Genomic DNA, 15,792 nt, shown 5'->3' with positions numbered 1-15,792 from the left:
GCAGCCAATTTTAATGCTATTGTTAGAAAAGGGAAGAAAAGTAATTTCACTTGAGCCCACAAACACTCTTTTATATTTTAAAAGCCTGCACACTATAAACATCCTCGAAACCAGTGGTTTTCAATCTGTCCCCCTAAACTCACATGCCACCTTAAGTAATCCCTATGCCATAAGTGCTCTGTGATTATTAAGGGATTGCTTAAGGTGGTATGTGAGTGGGAAGGGAAGGTTGAGAACCACTGTTCGAGACCCAATTGTTACTGAAATATTTTGCTTGAGAAAAATTGTCATTGGCCCATTTCATTTGGAGTTATGAAACTGTGCACATAACGAATCAATTAGGTTTGATTATAATGGTGGTTTACAAACTTTTTCTTTCCACCCACATACCACCTTAAACAATCCCTTACTAAACACAGAGGAACTATGGCATAGGAAATACTTAAAAAGTAAAAGCTTGAGAACCACTGCTCTAAATTATTAGAGACCCCTGTATATTATTCATTTCAAATCAGGTAATAAGAGGCTTGCAATACTGGTGACAAGTTGAAGGGCACATTCTTTACCAAAGCCAGACATACAGATGTAGCTGTCATGCACATTCCACTGTGGAGATTCTTGTGCAGCATTTCACTCAGAGCAGCCGATGGTCACCTGCATTGACTTAGTCTTATTCCACTTCAAAACTAGTGACTACTTCTGTTGCTCAAGACCCAAGTGTGAAAGAATTGAGTGGTTCCAGAACAACAATTTTGCTTTCAATGTCACCAAGACCAAGGAGCCGATTGTTGATTTTAGGAAGGTGACTGTCTGCACTGATGGGACTGAGGTGGAGAGAGGGTCAGATCCTTTGGAGTTCCAAGGTGTCCACATTTCAGAAGACCTTTCTTAGAACCAGCACATCAAGGCAACCCATCTTCCAAGACCCCTTCCTACTATTCTTTAATACACAAGTTCATTTACATTCACCTGGATGCCAGATTGAGTCAAAGGTATAGACATCAACAATGACCCAATAGCACAGAATTGCTGCAGTACTACACAAAGGTCTACCTTTAAAAAAAATGGGGATTAAATCCACACTTTCCATTTCAGAAAAAAGTGGTATCTGCTGAATAAAAGCCAATGTATGCAAAATATTCAGCTTTAAACAATGATTGTGACAAATACAATATTGAAGGAATACCATGCCTTTCAATCGAAAGCATTCCACAGCAGATGCTAGTTCTAGTTCTCCATAAGGTTCTGCAACACGTGGCTGCTGTGAATACCCACGTTGGACTACCAGTGCTCTACTTTCAAAACCATTGTCCCTCGCAACCTCATCCCCAAACTTCAGGCCTCAACTCCCCCCTTTACAACTGTCTAACAGATTGCATTCAGTGAAGATGGGAGACTACATTTCCTCTATGATCAGTCAACATTGGCACTCAGTCCACTGCTATACATCCTCTACACCCAAGACTCTACAGCTAAATACTGTTCCAATGCCATATTCAAATTTGCTGAAAACTCCACAGTAGATCTAGTATCAATGAAGAGTCCAAATAAAAGGCAACTTCCCTCAATGAAAGATGGAATGATCACCGACTTCAGGAGAGGGGCAAAGTGGACAGAAGCTTCAAGTGCTTAGAAATAAACTTCTCCATCGACTTACCTGTGAGAAGTATATTTGCCCATCATGAAAGGACATCAAAAGCCAAATACAGCACATCTTCCCCACCCCTGAGAAACTCCACATGGTTTCTTTCCTGCAGATATCAGGTTCTTAAGTGAACCTCAAAGCAATGCCATCATGTTGCCCTTGCTTGGGGCCAATTGAATTTTTGTCATTACAATTCTATTCTCTGTAAACAGTCTTTACTTGGCTGTATGAATGTTAGGGATAACCTGTTAGCAGAAAAAGTTCTCATAGCAATAGGTTTTTTTTTACAAACTAATTAAAAACTTAATCTAATATCTCAGGAGGCAGTCTAAGGTTAAGGTATCTTCAAACTATTTAAAATAGCTTGTTTTCCAGTGAATCTAGTATCTCAGGAGGCAGTCTAAGGTTAAGGTATCTTGAAACTATTTAAAATAGCTTGTTTTCCAGTGATCCAGCCAATATCTCTTACAGAAAACACATGAACACACATATACATGAGATTATCTGAGAATTGTAATTGTCGATCTGGCTGGATAAAAGCTGGCTTCTGCACATTTCCCATTTACAGTGTTCATGTTGCAATATTCTTTCAATAGCTGAAAAGCATTTTGTGATTTAGCTGCTTTATGAATCAGTTCTTTCCTTCTGTTATTCATTAAATCACAAGCTTTTGGATGCATGCAAAAAAAAATTTAAAGCTTCAATTCACCAATTTTATCAAGAGCATGCTATTTTCTAGTGGAATAGAAAAAAGTGCTGCTTTAAATACTCTGCAGGTCGCATAGCATCTATAGAAAGTAAAGGGTAATTAACGTTTTGGGCCCGAGCCCTTCAAGGTAATAAACAAAAAGCATGCAGGAAGAAAGCCTTAACTGAAAAGAATTTGGTTGTAGATCTATTGATTAATAGTCTTCTTGCACACTATTTTATCTAGACTACACACAGACTACCATGTGGCAATTGATCTCTGCCCAACTGCATTCGAGGAGAGAGGAAGTTGTTTAAAAAAAAAGCAAACTATTTGCTATTGATACTTCTCTTGAAGATCACACATTTTCTGATATGCCAAAATTGCTGAGCAACTGTAGCCAAGATACTCCAAATTGCATTGTTCAAATGCAAACTTCAAATCTCACAACTATCCTGAATGCTCCCTCACCATTTAGAGCAATCATGGATCAAGTATTCATATGAATCATTTGGGTTAGTGCACATTTGCAATGAACTTTGAAAGACATACTCCAATCTTTTATTCCCCCCCCCCCGGTAAAATGCTTGAAATAAAGCACCAGTTTCAAGACTCTGGTGTCACCCACATGACCAAGGTGGCTGTCCAACAGACCTACTGGAATTTCAAAGATCAGTCAGAATGTTGATCTGGAAGTCGACACCAACACTGGTTCTTCCACGTTGAAACCATAGCCACGAAGGTGTAACAAACATTTCTACTTCCTCAAATACCCAAGAAAACTCAGCATTTCTCTTTTTTTAATCTTACTAACTTTTAAAGGCATCATAGAATGTATCCTGTCCAGATGCATCACAGCTTGGCAAGGTAGTCCAAGCCTCAAAGTGTAGGCAGGGAAAGCAGATTATGATTTTCTACATGATTATATTGATCTACATTCATTTATTTTCTCAATGGTCCACAGACTCTGCTGGGAAATTTCATCTTTGATGTAGCCCTTCACTGTAAAGTGACTCGAGATCGAAAAACAGCCCACTTTGGAGTCTTAGCACAACTCTAGTTCAATGGAATCAGAGTCCAGACTGGCTCTTCAGCCCAAATCATCCATGTTACTATTCTAAGTTGGTCCATTTTGCCTACATTTGGTTCATTAACTTATAATCCTCTTCCTCTCCATAAATCTGCAAAAATCTTTTGAATATCAGAAGAATTGTCCCAACTTGTACAGTTTGCTCTGGCTGCTTGTTTAAGATATGGGTGGAAAAGTTACTCCTCGTTCCACTCATGTTAAGCCGATCTACCTCCAGTTCAAGAATGGTCTTCCCTCATTAAAAAGGCAGAGTACAGTCAGAGGACAGTATCGAGCAGACAGCATCTTTGTCTTCTCAATGACCACATTAAAGTCTAAGAGATATAGATCCTTTGGCACATTGAGTTTAACATCTGTAATGGAAGATTTAAACCGTGTTTTTTTTTACTTTTGCAGCCTTTGCTTCTGCAAGGCTGAGAACCTGCTTGTTTTTTAGAATCACCAGACATAAGCTAAATTCCACCGAGGGGCCAGAGATGCTTTTATCTGACGAAAGGACATCTGTGTACCAAGAACATTTAATCCTGCTTGTTTTGGTCACAGACTGTCAGAGGATGCAAAATAAACCATTGTATTCAAAGTGATAAGCTGAAAATTATGTTATTCGATAGAACCCTAGCATGCTAGCTTCCTCGCTTATCTTTCTTGCCGTGCTGGGAATAAGTGCTTCGGTAAGCAGTTTTTGGGTAATATAAGCCATGGTCCCGCTGCTGAAGTTTGAGACTCTCCAAGAGGTGGCAACATCTCTCAGCAAGAACTTCTAGAGTCCCCAGCCAACGTCCCGGTCGGGGGAGGTGGAGAAGCTGCTACCGGCACCTTGAAAACCTACTACAAGTGTGCAGTCATTGCCTCGCTTCGGCAGTTGGGACCAGTCCAGGCGTTGATAAGTATAATTGGGAAGGGCTTGCATATTGTAGTTTGAAATCAGCTTTTGAATTTGTAATAAAGATTTGTATAAACTGAACTGCTCTCGGTGTGTGTGTCTATTTTCTTTCGGTAGCTCAAACACTGTGACCAATCTAAAACGAACAAAGTGAGAGGTACAAGTTTACCCAAGACACCATCAAGCACTTAAAAAATTTACACTAAACCTACTCCAACATATTTTATACATCCCAGCTTACTATCAAGACTCCCCAGATTCCAACACTTACCTACACACTAGTGATAACTTGACGTCCTGCTTTGCGGAAACTGCCAAAATGTTTGGCCTGGAAGTCAGCCTGAAGAAAACTGAGGTCCTCCATCAGCCAGCTCCCCACCATGATTACCAGCCCCCTCACATCTCCATCGGGCACACAAAACTCAAAACGGTCAACCAGTTTACCTATCTCGGCTGCACCATTTCATCAGATGCAAGGATCGACAATGAGATAGACAACAGACTCGCCAAGGCAAATAGCGCCTTTGGAAGACTACACAAAAGAGTCTGGAAAAACAACCAACTGAAAAACCTCACAAAGATAAGCGTATACAGAGCCGTTGTCATACCCACACTCCTGTTCGGCTCCGAATCATGGGTCCTCTACCGGCACCACCTACGGCTCCTAGAACGCTTCCACCAGCGTTGTCTCCGCTCCATCCTCAACATCCATTGGAGCGCTTACATCCCTAACGTCGAAGTACTCGAGATGGCAGAGGTCGACAGCATCGAGTCCACGCTGCTGAAGATCCAGCTGCGCTGGATGGGTCACGTCTCCAGAATGGAGGACCATCGCCTTCCCAAGATCGTGTTATATGGCGAGCTCTCCACTGGCCACCATGACAGAGGTGCACCAAAGAAAAGGTACAAGGACTGCCTAAAGAAATCTCTTGGTGCCTGCCACATTGACCACCGCCAGTGGGCTGATATCGCCTCAAACCGTGCATCTTGGCGCCTCACAGTTTGGCGGGCAGCAACCTCCTTTGAAGAAGACCGCAGAGCCTACCTCACTGACAAAAGGCAAAGGAGGAAAAACCCAACACCCATCCCCAACCAACCAATTTTCCCCTGCAACCGCTGCAATCGTGTCTGCCTGTCCCGCATCGGACTTGTCAGCCACAAACGAGTCTGCAGCTGACGTGGACTTTTTACCCCCTCCATAAATCTTCATCCGCGAAGCCAAGCCAAAGAGTGATAACTTGCCATAATCAATCAACTCAGCTACCTGCACATTTTTGGGAAGCGTAAGGAAAGCAAACTATCCCGGAGACAGTTTCATTTGGATAATGTTCGAAGTACACACAGTCAGCATCAGGTTCCTGGTGAAAGATAGTGTCTTGACTAGTTATGCCATGGTTCGTGCTCATCTCCTCCCTCCCCACCCCACACTTTAATCAATGATGGCTTGGATTCCAAACATGCTCAAACAAATATCTGCATGCTGTGGCTAATCCTGATCGCACGCCACCTGATTTCTGAAGTGAAATGCTGTAGCATTTAAAGAATTTCAAATACTTCTATAGGTTAGCTTCATGCATGGTGGCAGTGCCAGCTGTGCCATGTTTGACACCATTCTTCATCGAGTTTGGCTCTGACTGCCTACATGGGAGCTCAAAAAGACAACTGGAAAAAAAGCACAACTTCTTATAGTTAGAGCATGCAGATATGGAGGGAAGAGGACAAAAATGCAAGGATTTTAAAATAATGAGTGGGAACTTTAAGAACTCACTGTTTAACTGCAAGCCAATAATGTCCAAGTATTGAGGTGATGGGTAAATTAGGCAGTGGAAGTCAAGTCTGAGCAGCCCCATTTTGATCATGTAAATTTAAAGAGATGTTGGGAAGCTAGCTAGGAATACATGTTCAAGAGGCAAGAAATTCCTGAAGAAGAGCTCAGGCCCAAAATGTTGACTCTGTGGCGGCTACCACAAGGCAGGCGAACCGGCCCTGCTTGTAAGCCACATGGTGGGGCAGCAGACCAAAATGGCGCTGCCAGTGGTTTCCCTTCCTTCCAGCTCGGGGCTCAGAAACCCGCGCTTGGGGACCACATGATGCCCGGATGAACTTCAGTGCGGTTCTCAGCCAGGTCCAGGCTGGGAGTACAAGTGCAGCCGAGCAGCCTGCAATAAACTAGTCTGCTCACTGAGCTCAACCCATCTGGTTGTGTGTGTTATTGCAGGAGCAGTGTAGCCGCCACTACAATTGGTGACCCCGACTGGTTCAAATGTCTTTGAACCCATCATGAGCGAGCCTGGGATTAGTGCTATAGCCATAAAACTACCTGAATTCTGGGTTCAGGAGCTGGAGACCTGGTTCGTCTAAGCGGAGGCCCAGTTTCACCTCTGCCAGATTTCGTCTGACGCGACCAAATTCTACCATGTGGTCGCTGCCCTGGGCCAGGCCACCACCAGACGTGTGCTGCACCTTGTTCAGCACCTACCCGCCGAGAACAAGTAGTACGAGACCATCAAGCGAGTGCTTACCGGGTCCCTCGGACTATCCAAACACCAGCGTGCCACTCGGGTGCTGCACCTCGACGCCCTGGGGGACAGGTCCACAATGGAACTGATGGACGGGATGCTCGAGCTCAAGGGTGAGCACACCAACTGCCCACTTTTCGAGCACATCTTCCTCGAACATATGCCCGGGGACATCCGCCCGCTGCTGGTTCAGGAGAGATTCACCAACCCGAGGAAGGTCATCCAGAAGGACCAAGAGCTATGGGTCGCACGATTCTCGGAAGGATCAGTGGTCCATGAGGCATGGGCACGACCACGCCAAGCCCGTCCCTAGTGCTGCAGTAGAGCACCCAGCCACTGCAGGGGCCCCCAAGAGCATAACCAAGGTCACACTATCCGCTTCAGGACTCTGCTTCTACCACCAGCGCCGGGGAGCCAAGGCTCGGATGTGTCGTCAGCCCTGCTCGTTCTAGGGAAATGACCAGGCTGGCCACTGTTAATGGCTGCGGTGGCTGGCCAAGGACACAGCCATCTCTACCTGCAGGACTCAGTGAGCGGCCGGCGGTTCCTCATTGACACTGGAGCCCAGATCAGTGACATACTGGCCACGGCCATAGAATGTAGGAATCGACCTCGTGGACCTCCCCTCCATGTGGCCAATCCGGACGTATGGAGACAGTCCACTCACTTCCAGATCGGCCAACAGAATTTCGCGTGTAGGTTCACCGTCTCATCCCTCCCAACTGCCATCCTGAGTGCAGACTTCCTCCTTGCACACGGGCTTCTGGTGGACATTCGAGGTAGGCACCTGGTGGGCACCCATACCTTCCAGGCCATTCGCCTCGACGCTTCCTGCTCAGAGTAACTGCAGATGGCCACGATCAGCACACCCAGAGTAGAATTCCAGCAGATCCTGGATGAATTCCTGACACTCCTCAAGCCACAGTCTCCGCTGCCTCGCTGCGCCACAGGGTGTTCCAACACATCCCTACTCAGGGCCCACAGGTTCACGCCAAGGCACGCTGGCTCCCGCCTGACAAGCTCCAGGTAGCAAAGGAGGAGTTTTCGCACCTGTTGGAGCTGGGGATCATTCGGCGGTTCAACAGCCTGTGGGCCTCGCCACTCCACCTGGTCCCGAAAGCCTCCAGCAGCTGGCATCCCTACGGTGACTATCGACGGCTCAACGAGGCAACCATTCCTGACAGTTTCCCCATCCCTCACATCCAGGACTTTACAGCCAACCTGCACGGTGCGAGAGTCTTCTCCAAGGTTGACCTGGTGCGCGGATATCACCAGATCTCAGTGCGCTCTGAGGACATACCCAAAACGGCCATCACCCCATTTGGCCTATTCAAATTCCTGCACATGCCGTTCGGACTCAAGAACACCACTCAGACCTTCCAGTGCCTCATGGACTCTATGGGCAGGGACTTATTTATTTGGACGACATCCTTGTTACCAGCAAGGACCGAGCGCAACACAAGGCCCACCTACGTGCCCTTTTCTCACGGCTGGCCGACTTTGGCCTTACCATCAACCCGGCCAAGTGCCAGTTTGGGAAAGAGTCCATGCCGTTCCTGGGCCATAACATCACGGCCGAAGGAGCCATGTCCACCGCTGCAAAAGTTGCCACCATCAGGGAGTTCCCACGCCTGGATAGCCTCAAGGGGCTGCAGGAGTTCGCGGGTATGCCGGGAGCTGCGCGCATCATGCAGCTGCTATTCGCCCTCATCGCAGCCAAGCACAAGATGCTCACTTGGAACCCAGAAGCCTGCACTGCATTCGAGGCCACCAAGGACGCCCTCGCGAAGGCAGCCATGCTCGCCCACCCGCACACTGACTTGCATATGGCACTCTCTGTCAATGCCTCCGCCACAGCTGTCGGTTCCATCTGGAGCAGCAGGTTAATGGGCATTGGAAGCCGCTGGCATTCTTCAGCCGCATGCTCCGCCCACCAGAATGCAAGTATAGTGCCTTCGACTGTGAGTTATTGGCCATGTACATTCGTCAATTTAGTTATACTATCATAACACATATCCTCCCAATTATCTTCCAGAAAAATATACATTTTCCCATTTAAGCCTAGATTTCTCCCATTCCAGTTTATTCATACTATCTTGTAACACTTGATACATAAATGAAATACAACCCTTCTTTGGTATAGAGGAAATCAAAGATTCAAATTTTGTCAATATAGGTAAATTCATCTCTTTATCATAATTATCTTTTACCAAAGCTCAAAGTTGATAGTACACAAACAAAGAATTTACAGATATATCAAATCGTTCCTTCAATTGATTAAAGAATCTGTCCTTCCTCAAAACAATCCTGCATTATCTTTATACCCTTAGAATCCAACCCTTTAAATGATTATTAAACATTGAAAAGGAATAAGCTGGTTATTATATAATGGAGTTAAAATTGATAATTTACCTTTCGATCCTAAAACCATATTTATTTTAGTCCAGACCTTTAACAAATGTTTTAATACCAGCATATTACATTCCCGCAGCAAATTCATATTCCATTGAAATATAAATTGATGTACCTCAACTTCAGAAATACAAGCCATAATCAATCTACTAACAAATTTCAACTGAGCTGCTTCAGTTACCTTATTTTCAAAATTATTATGAAGTCCACCTAATGCATATTTCCATGTACATTTATACAATGCTACTCAAGGTAATTTACCTTTCCATAAAAACTTCCTCACCACTTTATTTAAATCCTGAAAAAAAAAAACCCTTTGAAAGGAAACATGGTATCGACTGAAACAAATATTGAATTCGAGGAAGAATATTCATTTTAATACAATTTACCCGACCAATTAAGGTTAACGGAAGATCTTTCCATTTAATTAAATCCGCTTTAATCCTTTATATAAATTAAATTATGTTCCTTTAATAAAAAGTGTGAATTTTTGACTTGACCAACCTCAAAGCATTTTATCACAGTAGAAGTTAGTGCGACTGGGCAATAGTCGTTAAGGCAGATCACACTACTCTTCTTGGGGACCGGGATGATTGATGAACTTTTAAGCAGGTGGGACTCTCTGACTGCATCAATGAGAAGCTGAAAATGTGTGCAAACACTCCCACTAGTTGGTTGGCAACCTCCAGAATTGGTACTTTGCTTCAGAGATAGCCTTCCGCAAGTTGCACCTGAACTTCTTGGAGATCTGACTTAAATGCCCTTGATTTTGCCCTCAGCAGCTTGTTAATCCTTTGATTTATCCAAAGCTTCTTTCTGGTTGAGGAACACCTGGTATGTACACATGGGCGTAGACTCGTCCACATAGGTCTTGATGAAGTCAGTGACACATGATGATTTTCATTTAATTCCAAGAATACAATCAAGTCCACCAATTCAAAGCAGGCCAGCAGACGCTCCTCTGCTTCCCTCAACCAAACTTTCACTGTCTTCACTATTGGTCCTGTGGTCCTCAGTCTCTGCTTATATGCCAGGAGTAGAAGTACAGCCAGGTGATCAGACTTGAAGTGTGGTCACGATGCCTTGGTAGGCATTCTTCATGGTGATGTATCAGTGGTCATGTGCTAGCTCCTCTAGTCTTGCATGTGACATGTTGCTTCAATTGGAAGAACTGTTTGGGACCCAGAATAGTGGTGGAATAAGAGGTGTGGGTGCATGTAGCATTTCCTGCAGTCATAGGAGTGGGTCTCAAGGGGACGATGGTGGGAAGGGATAAGCGGATGAGGGAGTCACATCTGGGGAAGATGAAAAGGTAAGTTGTGTCTGGTGGCGAGATCACTTTGTAGGTGGCAGAAATTGAGGAGGAGAATATGTTGGATGCAAAGGCTAGTAAGATGGTAGGTGAGGACAAGAACCACCCAATCCTTGTTGCATCTGGGCCCAGGACTGTGCTGGGATTTCAGGTTCTACAGCCAGCTCCACCCTGCAGGACGGCAGAGTAGAGGCCTCCAATACAATGGGTCCTGTTGGTAATGCAGCAGTCCATCAGGAGCACAGTATCATCTTGAGAGCTCAGTGTAGCCAGTGGGTGAGAACAAGTAGGATCCAGTCCAAACAATGTGTCAGAAAGCTTCCCATTCCTTAAGTCTAAACAACTTTTTGTCATTTAGACCTTCATGGCAACTTTCTTTTTTAAATATATGTATCTATCTATATATTCATATACATCTACTTATATTTCTATATTTATTTTAACATACATTATATATTATACACACATTAAAAGTGATGATCCTGTACAAGCTACTTTTGTGAAGCTCCATGTTCACATTGAAATTGATAGCCACATCACATCAGCAGTAAATGTTTCCAAGAACTTAATACAAGAACATGAATGAATACCACCTCCAACTGAAAGTCACTTTTGAGCAATGATGAAACAAAACATGACCACGTCCATTCCTGCATCTATTCATTTGTGAGACAAGTTTACTGAGCCAAACTCTTTTCTGCCCGAAGTGGAAAAACACCCTCAGTCTTGATTCTGCAAAGCTCTTTATTCCAAGGGGGGAAAAAGTATCGTCAAACTGCTTGTGATCATTGGCTTTTTTACCTGCAGAACCTGTCGTTCCAATTGAGAGTTTCCTTTGCAGAGCTCCATGATCTGGCGCAGCAACAGCTTTGTACTCTCAGTTTTCCCAGCACCACTTTCCCCGCTGCAAATTCAAAAGAGAATAAAACTGAAGTTGTGCAATTGTCTCACATCAGCATTAAGATTAGATAAAGAATATGAAACATTATAATGAAAAATTACAGAAATACAAAGTTCAGTTTTATTCAATGAATGTTGAATTCTCAGTGGAATCTGGAGAATTTAAATTAGGAAGCAAATGCTAGAAAGGAGTGAAACCATACTGCAATAATCTATCAGATCGTCTCATCGTTGAATGAAATAGTGGAACCAAAAAACAAGAAAGGAACATACTTCTTTACTCAGTACATATTAAAGATCACTTATTGTACCTTTATTCAATAATGACCCAATATTAATGAATTAAACTTACTCAACCAGCAGACTTCCATCCTCTATCTGATGGAACTAAACATTTTACATCACTGCCTAAAATAAACTAACTTGGTACATAATCTGAACCTAGAACATACACTGGCATTATGTACTACTGAAGAAATTCAGAACATGCTCTTATTTTCCTGTTGGTTGAAGATCTGTCATTTAACAAGGGAGGCACCAGATCAATACTCACCACACTACAAAGTAACGTATTGCACAATAATTTATGCTGTTGATGTCATGTTCCAGGTGAAACAAGCTGTCCTCCCATATAACAAGTCGGACTCAAAAAATTAACTTCTTGTGCTACCTTACCAGTCTTAACTCTGTAAAGAAATATTACACACACACTACTCTAGAAAATTTTTAAAGATAATCTTCCAAAAAAAAAGTATCACTTGGAGGTGGCCTGCAAGCCATCTTGAAAGAGTAGTTAGTAAACAGTAGGCCAAATCAGATTTTATACCACATTGAATATCCCAACTGTTCGAATACATCTATGATGCTCTATAACCACCAAGGGACTGAAATAACTTGTTGGATTTGATCATTATCTATAGTCTGCCAAAATATTCAGGTTCAGATTGTGCCAGTCAAACTCTATCATATCCAAAGCAGAATGTTTTGTCTGGAATGACCATACATGTACTTGATCAACAATGTAATGTAGCCAAACAATCGTTCATTCCTCCCACTTCTCTCCAAGTGGTCAGGTAGTAGACATCACAAGCAATCATGATAATTTCAAATTTGGATTGGCCACGATTAGATCAGGTTTCAAATTTAAATGCCTTTGGCCAAAAATTGGGACAGGGTAAATACAAATTAAGATCCCAACTTCTACTAGAAAGCTCAGAACTGAGTAATTTTAACTGCTTGGAAATTATTACAATTAAGAAGTCTAAAGGGTAAAGTTTGCAGCCCAAATGGTGCCAATGTGAGGAACTTTTCTTTGAGCTTATGCAGAGCATTCCTTGGTACATTTAATATTAATAACCTGGTATTGTATGACCTCATGAAAATAAATAAATAGATTAATCTTAAAATAAGAATACCAACTTTAAGTAAATTCAAAATTACATTCAAGAATTTAAAAAGCCTTCTCACGTACCTACAAATGATCAAAATTAGATGAAATACATAATGGTGATCAATTTGTTTGGGGCATAAGGCAAGTTGTTGGCAAAGAATACAGTTTGTGCTGAAAGTCCAGCAGTTAAAATTCCACAATAATTTCTGTTTTGGACAAATTTAGGCAAATTCTGCTGTGGGGGAGGAAATCAGAGAAGCTCCAGATGCCTGCAAATTTTGGCGTAATCACTTCCAAAAATGCCATTTTGCAGTGGGAGGTCTGTGCATGTCCTTCCGAGTATAAGCCATCCAAATTCACCAGACATCTGCCTGCTCAACTCACTTGAGCAAGTCCAACAAAAGCTTCTTCCAGATTCTCTGATTGGGAAGGTCCTGGGCAGTTCAGAGTCATCTGATTGCAAATCTTCACCAAAATGCTTTTTTAAATTTTATCTTTTGTAAATTTATTTTATGGTCCCAGGCCGAACAGAGTATCATAATACAATGTCTGCAATTTTTTCTTAAATTTAGACATACAACATAGTAACAGGCCATTTTGGCCCTCTAGCCTGTGCCACCCAATTAACCTACAACCCCTGTATGTTTTTTGAAGAGTGGGAGGAGACCATAGCACCCAAGGAAAACCCATGCAGACATGGCGAACGTACACACTCCTTCCAGACAGTGCGGAATTTGAACCTCAGACCCAATCTCTGGCATTATAACAATGTCGTACTAACCGTGTCGCCCCTGTCTGACATTCAAACATAGATTACAAATTACATAATATTTCAATGATTTACACAAAAATAAATTTACATATTGAAAGAGCAATACATTTAAATTAACTTGGTTAAATCAAAAATATGAATTGCTTCACATTTCACTTTCTCCATCACAGCCATTTTCCATTCAAAAGAATGGAAGTGGTGCTCCAAGGAAAGGTCTATGCTGATGTAGCTTAGTGGCCTCAGAAAGGCTCTAACTTTTGCTCCATCATTGGGCTTCATGAGGAGACCACAACTTGCAAATGTAAAACATTTAACTTTCAGCATGAAATTACCAGCAATTCTGAAAGAGATTTGGGCCATTATTTTAGAATAATCCTCAAAAATCCCTCATTATATCCTTACCTGATGACTATGCACTGGTTATTGCGGCCAGTGGCCAACCGACCCAACATCGATTGAAAGGCACGATTTGCTACTGCAAAAATATGAGGAGGTAGACTGTCTTTTGAACAACTTTTGTACTTTTCTGATTCCTGAATGCAAAACAAAGTTAAAACATTTTCTTAGAGTTTTATTAAAAAATACTATAATGTTAGTGGTAAAAACAATAGATTCAATATTTCCTTTGAGAGTTGGGGTCACATTTGCTTTGTCTAGTACTGTACAAATATTAGCTTGTAGCCAAACGCTCATTCCTTTATTAGGGCTGGAAAGGCTGCTTTTATACTGTTCAAGTTCCCGCCATTTTTGCTGATTGACTGAGTCAACCATATAACACTAGTGGGTGGGAATGTCCATGCACATGAATACCCTTCTTCCCCAGCCTATTTCTGCTGAGTTAGCTGGGCAGCTTGACCAATGCCATTTTAGAGCTGATGGTCAGATGCTGCCCCAGCTTCTACCCCTACCAGTTCGTTGTCCTGGGAGTAGTTTTAGCGATCTCTGACAGCGTCTGCTGCTGCGCGATGTGCTGGCCCGATCTCCACAATTGCAGGCCGCCACAAGCTAATTTAGAAGTGAGCAGCCTGCTCTCATCTAAATCCTTGCACATCAGGTATGTGCTGCAGAAGATGAATGGCTTTTCAATTTGAGAATGCTTCAAAAATCCATTCTTAGAGAATCTTCTGCTAGGAAAGCCTGCTTGCTCAATTCCCTTCACTACCTATGCACTGCATTGCTCTCTTCCCCAATGCTCCAAGTCACAGGGTCCATTTCCAAGCCTCTACAAGCCAATTTTGTTTAGCTTCCCTATTTGTGTCTTCAAAACTAAATCAATAAAAATATAAAATTAATTATATTTTTAAAGAACCAAGTCTAGCTATAATTTTAAATCAGGGCGAACTAAAGTCATCAGCCATTACTTCTGGTACTCTTGAAGCGCAATATACTAATAATTCGGTAGTTTTTGCATAAAGCTGTTAGAGCTTCAAGTATTATTTGCATATTGACAGAGACAATTGCAAATATATATATGCATATTAAACAATGCTGTTGTGCAGAGGGAACTTTGAAAGACAAATTCTTCTCATCTATGCAAATCCAAACCAAGCCTCGAAGTCAGTTTTTATGTAACCAGTTGTTTGAAAGGTTCCTTTTTAAAAAAAAACTCTTAAAAGTTCAACTTGTTCAGAGAGTTACTTTGAAATTAATGTTGAAAAATTAATGCAGTTGCATGACATCACAGACATCTCCGAGATTCATTTTCCTCTGGGTGAGGCAGAATTACCACTGTAGATACAAATTGATATCTAACTATAGATACAAGTTGATACATTGGAAAAACATTCACATGACCAATCAGCACAATATTTTTCAAATTTGAGAACCTTTAACTCCATAAAACTAGGATTCACTTAAAATTTTCAGCCAATTATTTTTATTTAATAAATTTAAACTTACCGATTTTTCAAACAACGGCAAATACTTGAAAGGATTGATGGCTACTAGAATATCTCCAATGTAAGTCTAAAAAGAAAACAAGTTAGGTGCTGTAAACACATTTTCAAAATGAAACACTTGTATTTTCAAGTATTGTTAAAAGGAAGGTAAAGACAAGATCAAATAAAATCCATGCCTAGAGCCTGGTGGAGAGAGAAAAGAGGAGGAAGTCCCCATCTGATAGGTTATTTAGTTTAATGCTTCCTTGCAGAAAGTGAGCCAAGCTGGAAATGAGCTATAGAC

At 42.3% G+C, this 15,792-nt stretch overlaps 1 protein-coding gene across 3 annotated transcripts in view; it reads right to left on the bottom strand.

Annotated features, from left to right (window-relative positions):
* Positions 1-15,792, bottom strand: part of LOC138757217 (myosin-IIIa) — a 171,964-nt gene that overhangs the window by 130,657 nt on the left and 25,515 nt on the right. For all 3 annotated transcript variants that reach the window (XM_069924200.1, XM_069924198.1, XM_069924199.1), the window contains exons 2-4: positions 15,511-15,576; positions 14,014-14,144; positions 11,351-11,453 (exon numbers count right to left, since the gene is read on the bottom strand). In XM_069924200.1, coding sequence (XP_069780301.1) covers positions 11,351-11,453; positions 14,014-14,144; positions 15,511-15,576 — 300 coding nt within the window. The remainder of the gene's footprint in view (positions 1-11,350; positions 11,454-14,013; positions 14,145-15,510; positions 15,577-15,792) is intronic.

Source organism: Narcine bancroftii, chromosome 3, assembly GCF_036971445.1.
Source record: "Narcine bancroftii isolate sNarBan1 chromosome 3, sNarBan1.hap1, whole genome shotgun sequence".
In the NCBI taxonomy this organism is placed as follows: Eukaryota; Metazoa; Chordata; class Chondrichthyes; order Torpediniformes; family Narcinidae; genus Narcine; species Narcine bancroftii.
Note: the sequence above shows the minus strand (reverse complement) of the source record. Positions and strands in the feature narration are given on the sequence as shown.